This window comes from Clupea harengus, chromosome 22 (genome assembly GCF_900700415.2).
Source record: "Clupea harengus chromosome 22, Ch_v2.0.2, whole genome shotgun sequence".
In the NCBI taxonomy this organism is placed as follows: domain Eukaryota; kingdom Metazoa; phylum Chordata; class Actinopteri; order Clupeiformes; family Clupeidae; genus Clupea; species Clupea harengus.
The window spans coordinates 17,213,121-17,233,444 of record NC_045173.1 but is presented as its reverse complement, the minus strand read 5'-3'; the positions used below and the strand labels follow the sequence as shown (position 1 = coordinate 17,233,444).

The following is a 20,324-nucleotide window of genomic DNA, read 5'->3' as shown; positions in this document are numbered from 1 at the left end:
TTTGTGTGTGTGTGTGTGTGTGTGTGTGTGTGTGTGTGTGTGTGTGTGTGTGTGTGTGTGTGTGTGTGTGTACGGGCTAAGCCACTGTTTGTTCAGTTGGGCAGGAATCATAGGCGTAATTTATGCTGGGGACGCTGGGGAGTAGTCCCCTCCACTTTTTGCAATCACCAATTTATCAGCAATTCCGTCCCCACCACTTTTGACAACTGAAAAAAAAACTCTCACTACAGTGAATTGAAAGCTTCTCAAGTCCTTAGACATCAGTTGATAGATTAAAATCGAGAAAAAGTTGTGTGTTCATTTTTTTGTGTGTGTTACAATGTAGCTATTCTTTAGTGAACAACCACCTTCCAGAGAATTATCTTAGCCATCCATCTACAACGCATGCTTTTGTTTTACGAACGCAAACATTACATCTTCCTGGTTATATCTTCCTGGTGTTATGCTCTAGCACTTAGTTTCTAAGTGTTGCTACCATCACAATTTTGGTTCTCTTTGCCAATTCAGTCTCAATAAAAGAAAGTGATGCTGCGCAACAAAAAATTGACACTAGCAATTTAGCAATATTAACATATAGTGTTGTTCAGTAGAGCGATGTGCACCATGTTCTGATCTAATTAAATGGTCCCTGAAGTAAAAACATTTGTCTGTGTCCTCTTCATGTCCCTCCTAAAGCATACATATGGCTTAGAGAGGTCACCTTCACAGGGTGACCGTGGAGTGTGTAGATGTGTTTGTGTGTGTTTATGTACATGTGTCTATATGAGTGTGTGCATGTGACTGTGTTTCCATGTGTATCTGTGTGTGTGTGTGTGTGTGTGTGTGAGTGTGTGTGTGTGTGTGTACGTGTACGTGTACGTGTACGTGTACGTGTATGTGTGTGTGTCTATGTTAACGTATGTGTGTGTGTATATGTTTTAGTGTGTGTTTGTGTGTGTGTATGTGTTAACGTGTGTATCTGTGTGTGTGTGTCTGTGTTAACGTGTATGTGTGTTTATGTTAACGCGTGTGTGTGTGTATGTGTGTGAATTAATTTTTGGCCCTGACTCCCATGCCGCCTCCCCCCATGAAGGCGAGCTGGTGGTCAGGGCGAGCCCAAGAGCAGGTGAGGAGGTTCGGAGAAGAGAGCGTCTCCCCCTACAGAACCCCAAACCTCCTCTGCTTTGGGAATCCCATCAGCAGGATGGGAGGGGGCACAGCGGGTGAGGAGCTGGGGTGGGCTTCACATCCTCCAGCAAACCGCCCAGGCCTCTCCTGCTGCCCCCCGTCCTCCCACCCTGTCTCTCCTTAACGCATGCGGCCAGTGTGCCTGTCCCAACTCACACAGCTCTCAGTGGCACCGGCGCTAGCGGTGGAGAAAGACACACTTGAGTGTGCCAATCTCATCCAGGCAAACAAACTGACTCACCGTTTGCCTTTCTTTTTTCCGTCTCAAATCGATTGCTTTTCAGCATCGCTCGACTGCAGGTGGATGACCCAATTTTGTGCTTGTTGGAATCAAATAGAGTGCTCAGAATGCTTCCACTCTTTTCTCCTACTTTCTGTCTCTAATTTTTCTTTTTTGGGGGCGGTGGCCTTGTCTCAATACCATCTCTTTCCGTATCTCTTGATTCAGCTGTGGCATGTATATTTCTGAAATATTGTATTCATGAAATGTATGCAGTGTGTCACTGTTAAGATGTTAATGTCTGAAATGTAACTGCTTTTATCTTATCAATATTAAACATAAGCATATTCATTTAAAGTCTAAAATTGCAATTTTACATGCAGGTTTCAAGCTCTAGTTCTGTCTACAAAAAAGACGTGATTGCTGTGCTTGACTGGCAGTCTTGAACCTCTCTCACGGTCAGAAACCATGAGCTTCCATCACCTCTGGAACATTCTGTAGAGAGGCGAGGACCTTTATTTTGTCCTCGTCCTGCTCGTCTGATGATAAAGAAATGATAGATGGAGAGGGACAGGGCTGCCAACGCCTCACAGCGCCACAAAGCAGCGATTGAAAGATAACCAAGACGTTCCTGTCTTTTACTCTGTTTTAAATTAAAGTCTTTATCTCAAAGAATGGCAAGCCTACACTCAGAGGGCTGTAGAGAGTAAAAAGCAGTGTGGCTTTATCGCTGTGTTAAATCTGCGGCAATACCACAAGCTGAGAAGGAACGAATCAAACCAAGAGGCAGTGAGATCAAGGTCATCTAACCAGGATATATATATATATATATATATATCTTACCAATCCGCTACAGAAGAAAGAAAGTCTGAATCGAGATTTCACTTCATTTGTTTCTCTCTTTCTTTCTTTTGTTCTTTTTTTTTCTCTCTGAGCGCTGTGTGTGATTGTGTGTTGGGCGTCTTCAGGTCTCTCCTGCAGAGCCCCTGGCTGCGTTGTTTCATATCATTTTCATGTTGAACTTGCGAGTCCCTCCCGTGGTCGCACTAGTGACGCCGCCGTCACCTTTCCGGAAGGAGTACTCCACGGTGAAGTTGTTCCTGCGCTGGCCCTTGCCTCGGCTCCACGCGAACAGCAGCAGGAAGCAGAAGAGCACCACGCCCAGGAAAGTGATGCAGCCCATGGCCGTGGACACCAGGATCGTGGTGAGGTCCAGCGTGAACTTGAGGAAGACGCGCGTGCCGTTGAAGTTGGTGTCGTTGAGATCCCCGCTGTAATAGAGTGAGCGGTTGGCGAAGAGCGCCGCGTCCAGCGCCGGCATCCCGCCCAGGCCGCCTCGCACCGTCAGCGTGGCGAAGTAGGTGTCATTGCCGCCAGCGTTGCTGGCAATGCAGATGTAGGTGCCGCTGTCGGTCACCTGTGTGTAGCGGATCTCCAGTGTGCCGCCGGGCAGGACGACGATGCGGCTGGCGCCACCACCAGCACCGGTCTTGGGTGTGATGCGTCGGCGCTGTGGCGAGATCCAGACGATGGCGGGCGCCGGCTCGCCCTCAGCGCGGCACAGGAAGGACACGGGCTGGCCCTCGCGAGCCGTCACCTGCTGCAGCTTGCGGTTGCGGATGCGCGGCTTCTGGCACGTGAAGTAGTCGAACAGCGCAGAGTCGGCGAAGCTGCTCAGAGCTGTGCCTCGCACTTCGGCAGGGCCCGCGCACACCGGCCCCCGCCCGTCAAAATTGAGCGTGCGCCGCCGCTGCAGGATCCACAGCAGCCGGCAGTCACACGCTAGTGGGTTACCGTCCACGCGTAGCGTTTCCAGGCTGTTCACCGAGTGGAAGGAGCCCTCCTCCAGTGTCACCAGCTCGTTGGCAGACAGGTTGAGCAGCCGCAACTGCCGCAGCCCGGCCAGTGCGTGCGGCTCCACCGCGAGCAACCCCGTGCTCACCATGTGCAGCTCCTTGAGGCGCAGCAGCTCGCGGAAGGCCCAGGGCTCCAGCGTCTGGATGGGGTTGTAGGAGAGGTTGAGGGAGGTGAGGTGGGCCATGTTGCGGAAGGAGGCGGAGGGCACAGAGGTGATGTTGGTGTTGGTGATGGACAGCCAGGACAGGTTGAGGCCCTGGAAGCTGAGGGGGGAGATGTACTCCAGGTAGGGCCAGCTGTCGATCTCCAGGCCGCGGAGGGCCGACAGCTTGCGGAAGTTCTGGTCCTCCAGGGCCGTGATGCTCAGGTGGCGCAGGCGCAGGGTCACCAGGTTACGGAGGTAGGAGAGGGTCTGGCCGGAGATGGACGTCAGGTTACACCTGGCGATAGTCAGGTCCTCCAGAGCTAGCAGACCAGTGAATGCTTTATGCGAGATGTAGACCAAGTCATTGTCACCCACCTGACATAAAACAGCGGAGAATGGGAGAAGGTGGGATCATGTGATTTGAGTGTATATTGTATGAGATATCCTGGTGTACATGCCCACCCACTTCAGCTTAGAGAATCTACCAGCTACCATCAATAAATGTTAAACATTATTCATTGACTTACGTAACACAACACACATGTCTGAGCAACTATTGATTTTTTGTATAATTCATACAGTTCTGTATATAGTTTCACTGAGCACATTTCACACTGTTTTTGTTTATATTATTTCCACCTATCCATGCACTCATCCATCCATCTATACATCCATCCACCCATCCCTCCATATCCTCCACCCACCTCCAAGGTGCGTAGGCTGCGCAGGTCCTGAAAGGTGTAGTCCAGCAAGATGACGATCTTGTTCTCGCTCAGGTCCAGCATGGTGAGGTTGCCCAGCTTGGCGAAGGCTCCCATCGGCACCAGCTTGAGCTGGTTGGCTCGAAGCCGCAGCACATGCAGGCTCTGTAGGCTGGCGAAGGCGTTGGGCTCCAGTGTGGAGATCAGGTTCTCGCTCAGGTCCAGCTCCTCCAGCCGCGGGTACGGTGCCAGCTCACCCGGTGCCACCCAGCGCAGGCGGTTGCGGCTGAGGTCCAGCAGGCGGGTCTCTGTGGGGATCCCCTCAGGCACGCCGGTCAGGCGCCTGCGTTGGCACGAGACGGAGCGCAGCTGGGCCACGCAGTCGCAGCGGGGCGGGCATCCCTGGCACGAGGGGGCAGAGGCCAGCAGCAGCAGTAGCGATGGGAGAAGGGTCGCCGCCAACGCCGCTGCGGACGCAGACGGACGCTGTGCCAGCTTCGCCATCCCTCACAGCCACTGCTCAGTGCCCACTCACTCAGAGCGGATCACTGCACCACTGACCTGAGACAGAGAGTGGGAGAGAGAAGAGGGAGAGGGGAAGTTAAAAAGAGGGAGAGAGAGATGGAACACATTAAAACCTTGCATTAGCAATTAAAGTGGCACATTAAATCACCATAGTTTGTGATATATATATATATATGTTATATATATACAGTATATATATAAAAGCAAGTGCATTTATACATTCAAGTGTCAGAGGGATGGGAGGGTAGAGAGAGTGAGGGAGAGAGAGGAGAAGGAGAGGGGGATGGGGATTGTGGATTGTGAGAGAAGCAGAGATCGGAGAAGGAGGAAGGAGTGGAGAGAAACAGTAGATGATAGAGAGATGGAGGGGAAAAGAGAGCGATGGAGGGACCAAGGGGGGACCAAGGGGGGAGGGGAAAAACGTACACGGAACATGTAAAAGGGAGAATGACAGCACTGACAGGGTGATAAGGGGAGAGGAGAAATTATATGGCAACGGTACTGTTCAGGGAGAGAGAACGGAGTGGAGAGGGTTAATGCAGGGAGAGGGAGATGGGGGAGGGGAAGAGAAGAGTAGAATAGAACAGAGAGGAAAAAAACACCATTTAAACATCTGTGCTCCAGCAGAATGAACATGTTCTTGCAACATCAAACTCACTTGTCAAGGTTATGAAACTATGCGGCGTTATGTGCAATAAATCACATTCACAGGGCACACACGTCCATCTATTTCTTCCATAAAACCCACTCACGTGTGACTGTAACCAATAAAATAGAGCGATGCCCTTAAGCGAATGTGCATCATTGTGAATGTTTGCGCCATCGGCACGTCACAGTCGTGAGTTATTTGTGGGCACTGATGATGCGTTTTCTGTGCCGTGTGTTACCCTTGCACCTTACCTCAAACAAAACCCAATGAGCTGATTCAAGGAGACAGGACACTTTTGCCTGGAAACCATTCCTGAAATACCTGAAAAATGTGTGGAGAGTGGCCTTTGTGTGTGTGTGTGTGTGTGTGTGTGTGTGTGTGTGTGTGTGTGTGTGTGTGTGTGTGTGTGTGTGTGTGTGCGCACGTGCGATTGTGTGTGTGTTTGTGTGTATGTGTAAATAAATTTGCATTTGCGTTGGGATGTGTCTGCCTGCATGTGTGCATTTGTGTTTGTGTATATGTGTGTGTAGGTGTCAGTGTCAGCACTAAAGCAGCGATAACACACACTGATGCAGCCTTCACCCACTCCCCCTCCTCAAACAAACACAAACACAAACACAAACACACACACACACACAGAGCTTTCAGCATGTTGAGCAAGGCACAGTACTGCTGACTCTGTTATGTAACGCCAACAAAGGCGCATGAAGAGACGGGAGTAAAGTCAGACCAGCAGGCAGAAGCAACATGGCACTCGTTACCTCCAATCACCCATCACAGAGTTCACAAGGTCCTCTACATTGCCAGCCGCTAATGAGCATCTGAGGAAAACTTCCAGTCAACCACTAAATTATTATAATTGCAGTTTTTCCACTCGACTGTACCTTTTTTTTTTATTATTATTATTATTATTTTTCATTTTTATTACTATTTATTTTTTGCTCTCAGTACCTGTTACAATACAGTATCCTCCTAAAATGTGAGCTTCCGATACCGAGAGAGAATCAAGAGCACTCGTCACAGCTCACTTCAGGATGAATCTTGGCCTCTTGTAGCCCTCTGGTCCTTCTACTGCCATGGGGTCGTCTGATTTGAACGAGAAATGGATGAAAATTAACAAAGGTGGTGAGAGGCCTTCCATCTGGGCCAATCATATTCAGCCACTCACCTACCCGATGCCTACATGTTTGCACTGCCCAATCCCCTGTCTCCCTTTCATCAGAATCTAATCTAGGAGTGTCAGGTTCTTGAGGTTCTGTTCAGAACAGGGTGCGGTTCCCACATAGACCTGAGAAAGCCAGCTAAGGAATCCTGTGCAGTTTCTGCTGGAGTCATCTATCTCTGAACACACACCATCACCAGAGGCTTCAGCAAGCTGGCTGTCTGCTGTTGCTGGTAATGCATGTCTCTCCAGAAGAGTGGAGTGGAGTTTTTAGGTCAGAGCTAGAATGATAATGCAGATACAGTATGTGAATGATTTCATTACAGGGGATTCAAACTGCTTATGCTGGGCATGAGTCACACACCTCGGGCTGAACTTTCAGCCGAGGGAGGATCTCATCTGGGCACACGGCCCAGACCACAGCTGAGGCCGGGTCAGATCAGGCCCAGCTCTGGCGCAGACGAGGCCCAGGACCAGATGGGTTCTGGAGTCAGCTGTTGTCAGGGGTGTTAAGAGATTCATCAGCTGGCTTTGGTGGTTAGAATCATTTAATTGGGTCAGTATAGAGGCAGCTGAGTGATGCGGTACTTGGTTGGCTCTGGCAGTCGGAATACAGGATGAGTCACTTTATATCTAACCATCTATCTCTCTCTTTCTCTCTCTCTCTCACACACACTCTTGATTTATCTATCTCTTTCTCTCTCACACACACACTTGATATATTTATCTCTATCTCTCTCTATCGCTCACACACACACACACACACACACACACACACACATACTCTTTTGATTGGTCTATCTCTTCCTGTAACTCTCACCCTATTTATCTCCCTTTCTCTCTATCCCGCTCACACACATACTCTCTCCGTTTGATCATTCTTTTTCTCTTGCTCCCTCTCTCCTTCATTCTCAGTCTGGTTGCTACGGCAGCGCAGTGCCAGTCATCCAAGAGCGCATCTGGGCGACGCAGGGTAACCAAACTCACAGTGGTTGTTCCTCTCAGACTAAGATCCCTGTAGGGAAGTAGCTGGGAGCTTAATTAAGGTATTAAGACAGAGGGAACAGTACTAACACAAAAAAAGTGGTAATTGCTCCCAAAGCAATTTGTCAGTGGGAAAGAATGAAATGAGGTCTGACCCCGTATGATTCTCACCAGCGAGCTAACGGAGAGCAAATTGAATTTGTGGGGGCGACGGCCATCAGTAATTGGGACATGCAGGAGGAGTACATGGTCATTGATCAGCAAATTCCCCTTGTTTGTCTGGAAGTAGCTCAAGAGCTTTCAAGGGCAAGCCTTAAAATTCATTGAGCTAAAATCTGTTTTCCCCAACAGTGTTGGTATGTCTGAAATATCCACTAGTTGCAGCGTCAAGACATTTCAAGCGGTTTTGGTTTTTTAAATGTTTCATCCTAAAAAGATTATTTACTCGAATGCATAACAGCACCGTTGAATTATTAACTGCTATGTGCTAATCACATTCCCTAGATCTGGTGAAATGTCTTTAATTAACACAGCATTATGTATGAATTCATGAAGTCAGTCAAGTCTTAAATGTTTTCTTCAAGTTATACTGTATATTCTAGTGTGTATGACAGCACTAAAACCACTCTGGGGGGGTTCAGATTTCTACACTGTTTCTACATATATGCTTTTTGAGGTTAAAATGTAAACTTCACAAGGTTGTCATGAGCACTTAAACTTTACAGTTTGACTAGCCGAATGATTTTGCCCTCTCTGATGTTTTCTGTGCTGTTAACATTCAAGGTTTGCCAACTATCAGCTAAATGGTCTGGTGTCATCTCATATGCACACCCTCACACACAGGCAGGGGCTGAAGGGGGGATTTCAAGGAGAAATATGTAAAACATTCACAAATTTCGAATTTACTTAATCTCGCTAATTAAGTTCCTTCTTTTTATCCAAGACTCTTCCAACCGCAGCAAACCTGCCAACACTTAACTCTCCCACACACACACACACCGCACCACACACTCTCTCTCTCTCTCTCTCTCCCTCCTTCTCTATTTCTGTCTATCTCTTCATCCCTGTGTATCTCTCCTCATCACTCCCTCTCTCTCTCTCTCTCCCTGACAGAGGCAGTGTTGTGTCCTCGGCTCCGCAGCCGTGAGGCCAGAGAGGAGAGCAGAGCCCTCAGTAAACACATGTTGTCAGAATACAGAGTGGCCCCGCCACTGCTGTAGCTGCTGCTGCTGCTGTAGGCGTTCTACTCATCCGTTAGAGCCACTCACCCCAGCTCCAGGCACGTCTTTATCACCTCCCACCCTCCCCTTCCACCAGGGGGACACCGTGTGTGTCTCATCCCACAGAGAGTCACTCTGGCCTGGGGGGAAATCAGCGTGGCCTGGCCAGGTAGGAAGAATGATAAGCCGGGGATTATGCAGCCACCCCGTCATTCGCCCTCAGACCAGAGGTTATGGATTCCGACGGAGCTGGCAGTTTTTTACCCACACAGTGCGAACGGGAGAGCAGGCAGTGGGGATTGAGAGAGAGGAAGAGAGGAGAGAGATGAGCATTCTCATCCTCTTTGTCACACTACTGCATCAACTGATCCCTTCCCTTTCTCTTTTTCTCTCTATCCCCCAACTGTTCCCTCTTTGTCTTCATCTCTCTCTCTCTCTTTCACACACACACACACACACACACACACACACACACACACACACACACACACACACACACACACACACACACACACACACACACACACACACTGAAGATGCAGGCGCAAACACATGAAGCCATATGTATTCACACAATTTGGTCTCTTTCTCTCTCGCATACACAGTGATGAACACACTCATCTAAATACTCTAACAGCATCTAGGATCACAGTCCAGTCTGGAGTTGTGTGAGTTGTGCAAGTCGTGTGTGTGTGTGTGTGTGTGTGTGTGTGTGTGTGTGTGTGTGTGTGTGTGTGTGTGTCTGTGGCCTTGGATGTGAGAGAAGAGCTTCTCATCTCTCTCTCTCTCTCTCTCTCTCTCTCTCTCTCTCTCTCTCTCTCTCTCTCTCCACCAGTAGCAGCAGCAGCAGATGTGAGAGCGGGCCCCAGTCCAGCACCATCTCACCACTCAGACTCTGGAGCCAGGGAAAAGACTCCTGGGCCTGGCCTGGCTATTTGGCCATGAAGACAGAGAGAGAGAAGAACGGGAGAGAGAGGAGGACAGAGAGAGAGAACGATAGAGAGGGAGAGAGAGGATAAAAAAAAAGATAGAAATGGAGAGAGCCATGGACTGGGAGAGAGAGAGAGTAAGAGAAGGAGAGAGAGATAGAGAGAGAGAGGATAAGAGACAAGAAAGTGGAGAGAAAATGAGCCAGAAAGTCCAGGAAAGAAAGACTTAGTCTTTGCAGAGAGAGATACAGGGGAGAGAAAGAGAGAGAAATACAAAAGGATGGAGAGGATGAAAGGGAGAGGGAGAATCAGAGAGAGAGGGGGAGGGGAGGAAGAGAGAGATGGAGAGGATGAAAGACTGGCAGAGCTGAGAGGATGAGAGAGAGAGAGAGAGAGTCAGAGTTATAATGGGAGATGTGGAGAGAGAAAGGAAGAATAAAAGACATAGAAGAAGAGATGAGAGGATGTGAGAAAGAGAGAGAGAGTCGGAGTTATAATGGAAGACAAGGAGAGAGAAAGGGACGATGAAACAAAGAGAGAGACAGAAAGGCAATGAAAGAGAGGGAGATGGGGGAGACTAAAAGACAGAGTGAGAAACAGAGACAGAGAGGTAATGAAGGGAGGATGGGAGGTAAAGCATAAAAGAGAATGAGACAGAGACATAGAAACACAGGGACAGAGAGGACAGGCTTGAGTGTCCACTGTCCAGACTAGCTGGGGGATTTATCCAGTGGGCCGGAGCCCCTGGAGCTGCCCTGAGCTGCATTACATAGGTCAGTGGGCAGCCCCAGCATGAGTCACACATGGCCCAGGGACCACCGCCACAGACAAGGACACACATCACACACACACACACACACACACACACACACACACACACATACACACATACACACACACACACATCACACACACACACACACACACACACACACACACACACACACACACACATCACACACATCACACACATCACACACATCACACACACACACACACACACACATCACACATACACACACACACACACAAACACACACACACACACACATCACACACATCACACACATCACACACATCACACACACACACACACACACACATCACACATACACACACACACACACAAACACAAACACGCGCGCACACACACACAGAGAGGGAGAGAGGGAGAGAGACGCCTCCACACATCACTCTCTGGAAATAGAGAAGGGGGAGGCAGGGAGAGATAGAAACGGAGGGAAAGAAAGTGAGGGTAAGTGGAAGAGGGGGCCACATTGAAGGACAGAGAGGGGGGCAATGGAGAGATGAGGAATGGGAGAGTGAGATAGAATGACAGATAAAGAGAGATATTGAGAGGGGGAACAGAAATAGAGTGAAAATCTAGGAAAAGAAAAGAATCTAGGGGATGATCTAGCAAAAGAGAGATAGAGTTAGACTATGAAGAAGCATGATAAAGGGTCCATTCTGTTCACTGCATGCTTAATGTGTAAATACGCATTTGCTCTCAGCCTACCACAAAGTAGCAAATCAGTCTGCCCCTCTCTCTCTCTCTCTCTCTCTCTCTCTCTCTCTCTCCCAGGAGTCCAGTTAGCCAGCACACAACCATTAGGCCTCAGCCACAAAAGCTCAAAGGTCTCGTTTAGAAGAGACAGTCAATTAGGGCCTGCTAATTAATTGAAGCTTTTGAGTGTCTCAGTAGCCATTTCTTGTCTGTGACTGAATGAGTCAGTGAGTGAGAGGCAAGCTCCTCTGGTGAATGTCTACATTCCTCAGCCTCTCCCCAGCTGTCAGCGTTCTGGAAGTCAGACACAAGGTTATAGTCTGTCTCATTCACCGTGCCTGTGAGTCATTCCAAATGAACTGACCCCCATAGGGAAGCCCCTGAGTGCACCAGGCTTCAAGGAGTGTCAGCTCATCCAGGGGAAGGAGGACGTCTCCAGGGCCATAGGGGGACTTAGAGGTAGGGGTTGTTGTGAACAGACATGGATTTTTATGAGCTTTTCTGCATGATTTTAAAAGCTGTACTTCTACTGATGACACAGTGTCATCTTTTGAGAAAAATAAATACCAAATCATTAAAAGTTCAAGTTAAATGACCACTAGTGGATGCTTGAAGAATGCATGCTACCTGCCACCTGTTCTCGAGGTGACTTTCATGGCTGTTGTGTTGTGTGTTGGACCCTGGCAGCCCCTCTTTGGAGCCTGACCTAGATAGAGGGTAGAGCTGGGGCTGAGTGACAGGTGAAGATCAGCAGGACTGCTGTCAGCTCAGACTCTACAGCTGCAACAAGCTGCAGACATATCCCCCCTCTCCCCTGCCTCAATTAACACATTACACACAGGGCTTTATGCTGCCCAGACTGTCTCTCTCACTCTCACTCCCTCTCTCTCTGTCTCTCTCTCACTCACTCTCTCTCTCTCTCTCTCTCAGTCTCCCACCGGCTGTCTCTCTCTTTTGATCTTGCTCTTTCACTCGCTCCAATTCCTTTCTCTTATTCTCTCTTTCTAAATGATGTCTGCCCTTCGTCCATCTGACACATGAGAGGGGGCTGAGAGCTGCACAGTGGATGCTGGCCATCATTCACTCACCCCTTGTGGGGCAACAGATGCTGTTTCTGTGGCTTACTTCCCGTTTATCACTGTCAAGGTGAAACGCCACAAGTGTCTGCTGTACTGTCAATACACACTTGCACACCCCACAGGTCAAATATTGTGTTGACTTTCTGACATATCAGGACATTAGGTTTACCTTGACACTTACGAAGAAGACAGAACTTCACTACACTGATTCTATCGGCCTAACGTATTTGAATGACGTGACTGATAAACTGCAGTTCATCTATGCAGCCAGAATGACATAAAATATGATCACTGACATTAATGGAACACCTACTTGGCAAATGCAACCGAAGCTGCTATATAGAATCAAGAAATATTGTTGATACCCACACTGACGTTTCCCTTTATCATCACAGAGTCCCGGCAAGCTCGTGAAGAAATACCTCTCTGATATCTCCCTGCTCAAATAGCGGCGGATCTTTGAAATCCAAGGAGAGAAAACAAGTTACTCGGCACGTCAAACTTCCTGGAGAGAACAGATGCAGCGTGGAGGAGTGTTTCGGCTGCGGGAGGGACTCTCTTCAGGATGAGGCTTTGTCGTGCTCGTGAGGGCGATGATGCTCAGCGGTGAGACTTCCTCTCTGTCAGAGAGGATCTCCTCACACCACATGAGCACCATTCCCGGTGCCGAGTCAAACCAGGACAAGCGAGCTCGTGGGCCGGGGCGGGAAACATTGAGCGTGGAGCACACAAGGCACAGAGCATCATCCTTCGCCTTTTGCCACTCACACACCCACATGGATAGCGTGCACACACACACACACACACACACACACACACACACACACACACACACACACACACACACACACACACACACACACACACACACACACACAAACACACACACACACACACTCACACACCCACATGGATAGCGCGCACCCACACACACACACACACACACACACACACACTCACACACACACTCACACACACACACCCACATGGATAGCGCGCACAGCCAAATACACCTACAGCAAGCTGGATGTCAGAGACCCTCAGATATGTCACTTTATCTGTATGTGCTCTGCCTCCTTTGGTGCGCTGTGTGATGTTACACGATGCTAACCTTAACAGAAATCATACTCCAAACGCAAATGGACAGAAACACACACACACACACACACACACACACACACACACACACACACACTGAATAGGACAGAGAGTTGTTATGTAACTGTCTCTCGCAGTCTCTGTGGCATTCTGTTAGAGGAGGAAAGGAAGATTCAGCCTCCTTCAAAATTTCCCTCTCAAAAAAGCTAGCATGATCTAATTATGTATATTTCATCAATTATCCATCTTAATATGGCAGATGTCTTGCCTTGGATTAAAGAATTACTGCATGACTGGTGTCCAGCAATGAGGATTCATTCAATTTCCCCCATTTTCTCTAGAGCCCCACTCGGTAAGCGCACAACTCAGAATCAAACATGCCAAACACAGAATGTCATCCACTTAGGTCAAGAACATCAATAAACCCACCTAGTAGGAGGATAAAAAAACCTGCCTCTTTCCACATAATTGCTGATCAATAATCGCACGGGCCATCAAATTAAAGCTTAAATTGAGCAGTACTGCATGGCTTAACTCACATCTCGAGTAAACGAGAGTGTTACGTCTTTGTGTGTTGCTGTCATCACACTGTGTTCAGCAGAGAGTCTCTGTCAGGCAAACTGCTGCTGATGGAGACCAGGAGTGTCAGCTTGAGAGGCGCTGTGCAAATCTTCCATTTGAGCAACAGTCACAAATGCAAAATGCAGAGCAGAACAGAAGAGCTCCAAAATGAAACAGGGTGCTGTGTGGGAGGAGAGAGGATGGAACAGCTTTCAAAGGTGTTTCACTGAGGTGGGCTACACCACCAAACTGTTTCTGTTTTCACAGAGGAGCTCACTGAAACACCATATGCAACTTGTGTACTGCTGTTTTGAATGACTTATTAATGCTTTATGATTCACAGGATTCATATATTTATGAATCGTAAAGCTCCAATGTCTAATATTCAGCACCGCTTCAGTGCAGCTGCACTTTATGACATTCACTTGATGTCATATTTCATACTTAGTGAGATTTGTGTGAAATTTCTAGTGCTTTGTGGCAGTCAGAGGAGACCATACACACACACACACACACACACACACACACACACACACACACACACACTGCTCAGCTCCCTCTCTTTGTCTCCTGCTCTACAGCTTCATTACAGGTAGTTTACTCCCTGTGGGACTCACAAGCACGAGGAACCAGGTCTTAGTGTGTGTGTGTGTGTGTGTGTGTGTGTGTGTGTGTGTGTGTGTGATAGAGAGAGAGAGAAAGAGATTGTGTGTGTGTGTGTGTGTGTGTGTGTGTGTGTGTGTGTATGCACTGTGTGAGTGTGTGTGTGCATCTTTCTGTGTCTGTGTGTATGTCTCAGTCAATTCATGTGTGTGTGTCTGTTGTGTGTGTGTGTTTGTGGATGAGCGGCAGGTCAAGTCTTCCTCTCGGTAATTGAGTCCCCATGCGAAGTGCAGATAAAGCAAAGGACAGCCAGAAGCCTTTCAGCACCCTGCACGCACGCACACACACACACACACACACACACACACACACACACACACACACACACGCACACGCACACGCACACGCACACGCACACGCACACAAACACGCACACGCACACACACACACACACACACACACACACACACACACACACACACACACACACACACACACACACACAATAACTAAGTGTCAGCCAAGTGTGCCAGCAGCTGCTGAGCCGAGGGCAAGCAGAGCTCCGGCCTTTCGCTGTCTGTTAACAAAATAGTAGGGTTGGAGCTATGACCAACACCAACTTACTTATTCACCCGTTCCCCCATCTCAGTGACTAGTTTATATGCGTGAGGAAAGCAGGTGTGGCAACAGAGGTAACTGTCCATGGTCCTGAAATGCCTAGCTAGACATTTCTGCAGATAGCCCCTGTAGTACAAGAGTGCACATGTGTTTGAGGATTAAATGCTAAACAGAAGATAGAAAAGGGGGTAGGGTGCTGGAACTACTGTACATTGGACTGTGTGAAGTGACAGGAAATGGTAGGAGCTATTTACCTTTGATAAAGTGAAATATTGGACAAACATCTGTCAACCAATGTGATAGGCACCTTCAGCAGTGCATCCCCTCTCTAGTACTACATAACTACTGTAGATCAATGTGCTACAACTGCAGTAAGACAAAAAAAAGTGGGTCAGAAGAAGAAGGCTAGGAGACCTTCAAACAGCAGTGGGTGAAGTCTGCCACCGGAGGATCCCCCTATCAGAGCTGGAGGCATCCCAGCGAGTGTCTGCCACTGGATCGGAACCAGAGGAGAGCTGAACCCGGATGAAAGTGGGTGAAGTGACAGGGGGTCTCCTGTTTATGGTTTGCAATGGGCTAAACATGGAAATGTGTGCCTGTGCTTTGTTGACTGGAGTTGTTTTGTTTACCCAACAGCCAGGAACAGGAACAGTGCATGTATTATTAAATAGTGAGACATGTTTTGCCCCATGTAGAGGCTATCTCTTGGAGTGTGTCCAAACAGAAAATAAGGACAGACTGTTGGGTGTGTGTGTGTGCGGGTGGGGCGGGGGGGGGGGGGGGGGGGGGGGGGGGGGGCTTGGAGCGATTGCCAATCTGCTCAACAAAGCAGAAGGACAGAGCTCAGGGGGTACTGATTACACACAGACCCTGTACACACCCCTCCCTCAATTACAAACACAAACACACACGTACAGACACACTCCCACAACAGACGCTCGCATGCACACATAAATAGACCCAGATACATATATAAATCCGTACGTGTACAAACGCATGCAAGCACACAATTGCCCAGCAAACACACGCACACACACACACACACACACACACACACACACACCTTCTGTTCCTCAGTTGTAAACTAAGAGGGAGCAGTGAAGCCCAGTATGTCAGTTGCCTGCTGTAATGACTAAACTTCAGAGCAAAACAGTGGCAAAATAATTGGTTCGCTGTGTTCCCAGACAAAATACAGGGCGAAACTTCTGCAGCATGCTGTAATTGACCTGGTTTGTCATTTTCACTCTGCTCAAGTGAGGGAATTAAAACCACTAAAGTTGAGGCCCCAACACTAAATGAACAGCCCTAAACTACACTTTAACAGAGAGGAAGCAGAGGAACTACTGCAATTTGGGGACAGTTTTTAACAGACTATCCTCAGCATTTAGAGCTCTGACTAAACTTGTCCTGAAAGCTGAGGCCTGAAACTAAAATGAACTCACATGAACATAACTTTTACAGAGAAGATGTAAAGTTGAGAAACAAGTGCAACATGGGAACAGTTCATATTGGACGATTATCATATGTGCTAGCAGCATAGGATAAACCTGTCTTTAAAAGCTGGGGTGTAGGAACCCTCTCAGGCTCCGCCAAGCTCTGCAGGGTAGTCACCACTTCAAACCTGCCGTGGATTACGAGAGGGCTACTGAGAGCTTTCCAGATACTGAGGAGGGAGTGGAAAGAAATTCACTGTTTATATTCCCCCCCCCCCCCCCCCCCCTCCCAAAATACTTTGGTTAAAACCTACAGAGGAGGGATTTCAAATAACTTTCCTGTAGCCTACAGCGTTTTCCACAAAATAAGCTAGTTAAAAAACCTAGAGAGGAGGGGTTTTGAATACATTTTGTAAAAATTACCAAAATGTTCTCGCTTAAAACCTACAGAGAAGGGATTTGAAATACATTTACATTTTATTCCACAGTAAGATAAGTTAAGAAGCTGATGACTGTGTGGTATGTTTCGCTGCGCATTAAATGTAACTGAAAGCGTCTGACAGCATGTTTGCTGCAGCAGGATAATTGCCTTGTCTGTTTACTGTAGACGTTTGTCAGCTACACAGCGGCTGTCGGTTTGAATGGTGTGTATTTTAACCCGGGCTGTTCATGGTCATTTTACCACTCTTCTCCTAATCCCTCCACCTCCTGAATGTCGGCGTGCTCAGTCTCCCGTTTCCTCCCGAAAATGGCACACGGATGAGCGACCTCGGGATGCGGAGTGACTGCCAGACAAACACACAAATACTCAGGAACACGGTGAGAGCTCAGACAAACTGCTAAGACAGAGAGAAGGAGAAGACAGGGATTCAGAACTGCTTAAAAGGGGGGGTGATGATCAGTGTTGCCTTGTGTGCCTTTGACTTGGGAAATGACTGCTGGATTAATGCCCTCATTTGTGTGTCATTCACAGTACCACATATGACAGCTTTACAAATTCCTCATAATTAGAGGCGCTTTAGGGCATAATTATGGTTGCAGCCTGGTTTCCAAGCGTGGTTTACAAAATAGTTTGTCTTTTATTGCCATAAAGGGCTAACTGCTATAAGGTGTATGTAACTGCTAGCTAGTGGCAAACCCAAATGTGATTGGGTAATTAATAAGGTGTTAGGCGCATGTAAGCAAACTCAAATGTGATTGGGTAATTAATAAGGTGTTAGGCGCATGTCAGCAATACATTTGCATCTCTCTTATTCTCATGATATTGAATGATTGAGGATCTTTTTACAAATTCTGTATGCAGTCCAATAGCATTGTATGCATCTGGAAGGTCTAGTCCAATACCACTCTGCTCCCACAAGCCAAAGAAGCACACGTATGATAATCACAGTCAGAGATGCATGCCTAAATATATCTCTGTCGGTGCTCACGTGACCTGCATGATGTAGACAAGCACATTCCCATACTGGACTCAAACTCGTGTCCTCGGACATGGGAGGCGGGCGCGTTAGCAAGGAGGTTAAACCTCACGGGTTCTAGCATCTGCTCCTTAAACGTCTCTTAAGGTTTTGGGGAGTGAGGTTTACTCTCTGCACAGCACTGTACCTGCTGGCTACCGTTACACTCACTTAAATATGTCCCCCTCTGCTTCTGCTGTGTACTCCTGATCCTTCCGTGAGTGAGACATGGCCTACTGAAAGTCATTTCACTAGAGCCTGAGTATGACCTCGGTAACCAGTCGACATTGCCCCAGAGCAAGCCTGATGTCATGGAGGGGACAGAGGCAAGAGGACAGATGACAAGGTGACTCAGACTGGCTGGGTCCCCTCGTTCTCTCTCTCTCTCTGTGCCTATAGCTCTCTCTCTCTCTCTCTCTCTCTCTTTCTCTTTCTCTTTCTCTTTCTCTCTCTCTCTCTGTATCTCACTTTGTATCTCATTCCATTTGATCCCTCTATTTCTCTCTGAAACATTTCTTACTCTGTATTTCTTGCCTCAATCTCTGTATGTCTTTCTCTTTGCCTGTCTTTCTCTCGATGTATCTCTCTGATTCTGTCTCACTCATTGTCTCTCACTCTTTCCCTCTCTCTTTGTCATTTTACCCACACTTTCTCTGACTCTCCATCTCTTACATTTCTCTTCCAACCGCTTTCAGCAAATCTCTGCACATAACATCAATTAGATTCTGAGTCTAATAGGAGCCTTATGGCCCACACAGACTTTCAGGTGTGACTAATGGAATTTAAAGCCGCCCCAAAGCCTAGACTCCTCTTCCAGTTAAGGAGCCGGATATTTCTGGAGAGTGTTGCATGCTCTTGGCTATCTCACATCTGTCAGGGGACAGGCATCTCGCAGAGGGTGGCGACCAGACACCCAGGCAAAGGGGAGGTCACTGGGAGGTCGGATGGGTCCTGCTGGCTGAGACAGCAAAGGGTTGAAAGTCAATCCATAGCTCATCAATGGGGAAGTTGAAAGCCATCCGTGGGGTTTATAAATGGAAGTGGTTAGTTTACTGTGAGATGGCGGTCAGAGCTGCAGACTGTAAATAGGAAGGCCGGGTAATATAAGGAGATTTAAACCGTGACTTGGATAAAAAAAACATTTTAAGTAGTTTGAGTTGATACCACTAGCCAAATATTTGTACTTAGAGTGATGATTCTCTTTAAGTAAAGATTGATTTTAAAAAGATGCCGGAGATTATGGAACTATTAACTATCAACTATAACTATTCGAACCAATTCAACGTTTCAGAAAAGTTAAAGATAATAGCTAACAACAGTATTTTCTCTTTTAATCTGAACCCACATCTTACTTTCTGAGAACCATGCTACAAATTGTAATGTTCTCACTTTTTCAGAGTGTAATTTAGCGTGTTGAAATGTGACACACACACACACACACACACACAAAAGCATATTAATGTTATTCTAAATAGCTAATTCAGCCACAAATCAGTTTCTCCAAAAGTATACTAGCACTACATACTTTATTTGATCCCTTCCAAGAAATCCTCTTCTGGTTCCCAACATTATGGCTGCCATCTGCCACTAACTGGATCAGTGTTATTTTTGGAAACCGATGCCATACTCCTTCTGTCTTCAGACGGGAACGTAAAAAGACACAGACTACGGGAGTGGGCCCAGTTCTGACCCGAACTGAAAGATCTCCTGTGATCTGGAAATTGAGTTTGGCCGAGCTCCAGAAAGTTTTAAGCTGGCGGAGAGATAACAGACTTACCGCCCATTAATGCGCGTGCTGTGGTAAACCATTTACTTTGGCAGTGAGTCTGTTTGTGCGCCCGGGCCTAATTAAATTGTGTAAGCAGGCCGTTATTTCGATTGTTAACGGCATTACAGAGGACAGGCGGGTATGGTGTTGTGGGTGGGAGGTGGGGGGGGCGGTATAGCAATAATTAGACTACACACAGATGAATTTGATGAATTTGCCTTTTATGTTTTGCAAATAACGGCGAATAAATAAATAAATCATCAGCGAAGATGTGTTGATGTGGAGTTCGGGAGGACTTTCTTCATCCTTTCACTATGCAGTCTGTTGGGCCGATCCAACGCGAGGGAATCTGTTGGGCCAGTTTAATGCGAGGGAAGGAAGGACGGTCGACTTTGGTAACTTTAGTTTAATTAATCCCCCACGCATGGTTTACATGCAAGGATTGCTGGTGCTAGCACACACTGCATTTCTGCCCCATCCTGTTACATCGCCCGCAATGAAATGCAGAACAAAAGCAATTAGAAGGGCTCATGTTCTCCTATCTCGATGCAGCCCTTCTTGGATTTCCAGCCCATAATATCCCACTGTAAACCCACTGTACGTCCTATCTGTGGTCCTCAGATTGCTTGTTATGGGCATTTGTA

At 47.6% G+C, this 20,324-nt stretch overlaps 1 protein-coding gene across 1 annotated transcript in view; it reads right to left on the bottom strand.

Annotated features, from left to right (window-relative positions):
- Positions 1-1,534: 1,534 nt before the first annotated feature.
- Positions 1,535-20,324, bottom strand: part of LOC105907015 (leucine-rich repeat and immunoglobulin-like domain-containing nogo receptor-interacting protein 3) — a 32,608-nt gene continuing 13,818 nt past the window's right edge. Inside the window, exons 2-3 of the mRNA XM_012835253.3 lie at positions 4,094-4,651; positions 1,535-3,764 (exon numbers count right to left, since the gene is read on the bottom strand). Of these exons, the coding sequence (XP_012690707.2) occupies positions 2,388-3,764; positions 4,094-4,594 (1,878 nt within the window). The 5' untranslated portion in view covers positions 4,595-4,651 and the 3' untranslated portion in view covers positions 1,535-2,387. The remainder of the gene's footprint in view (positions 3,765-4,093; positions 4,652-20,324) is intronic.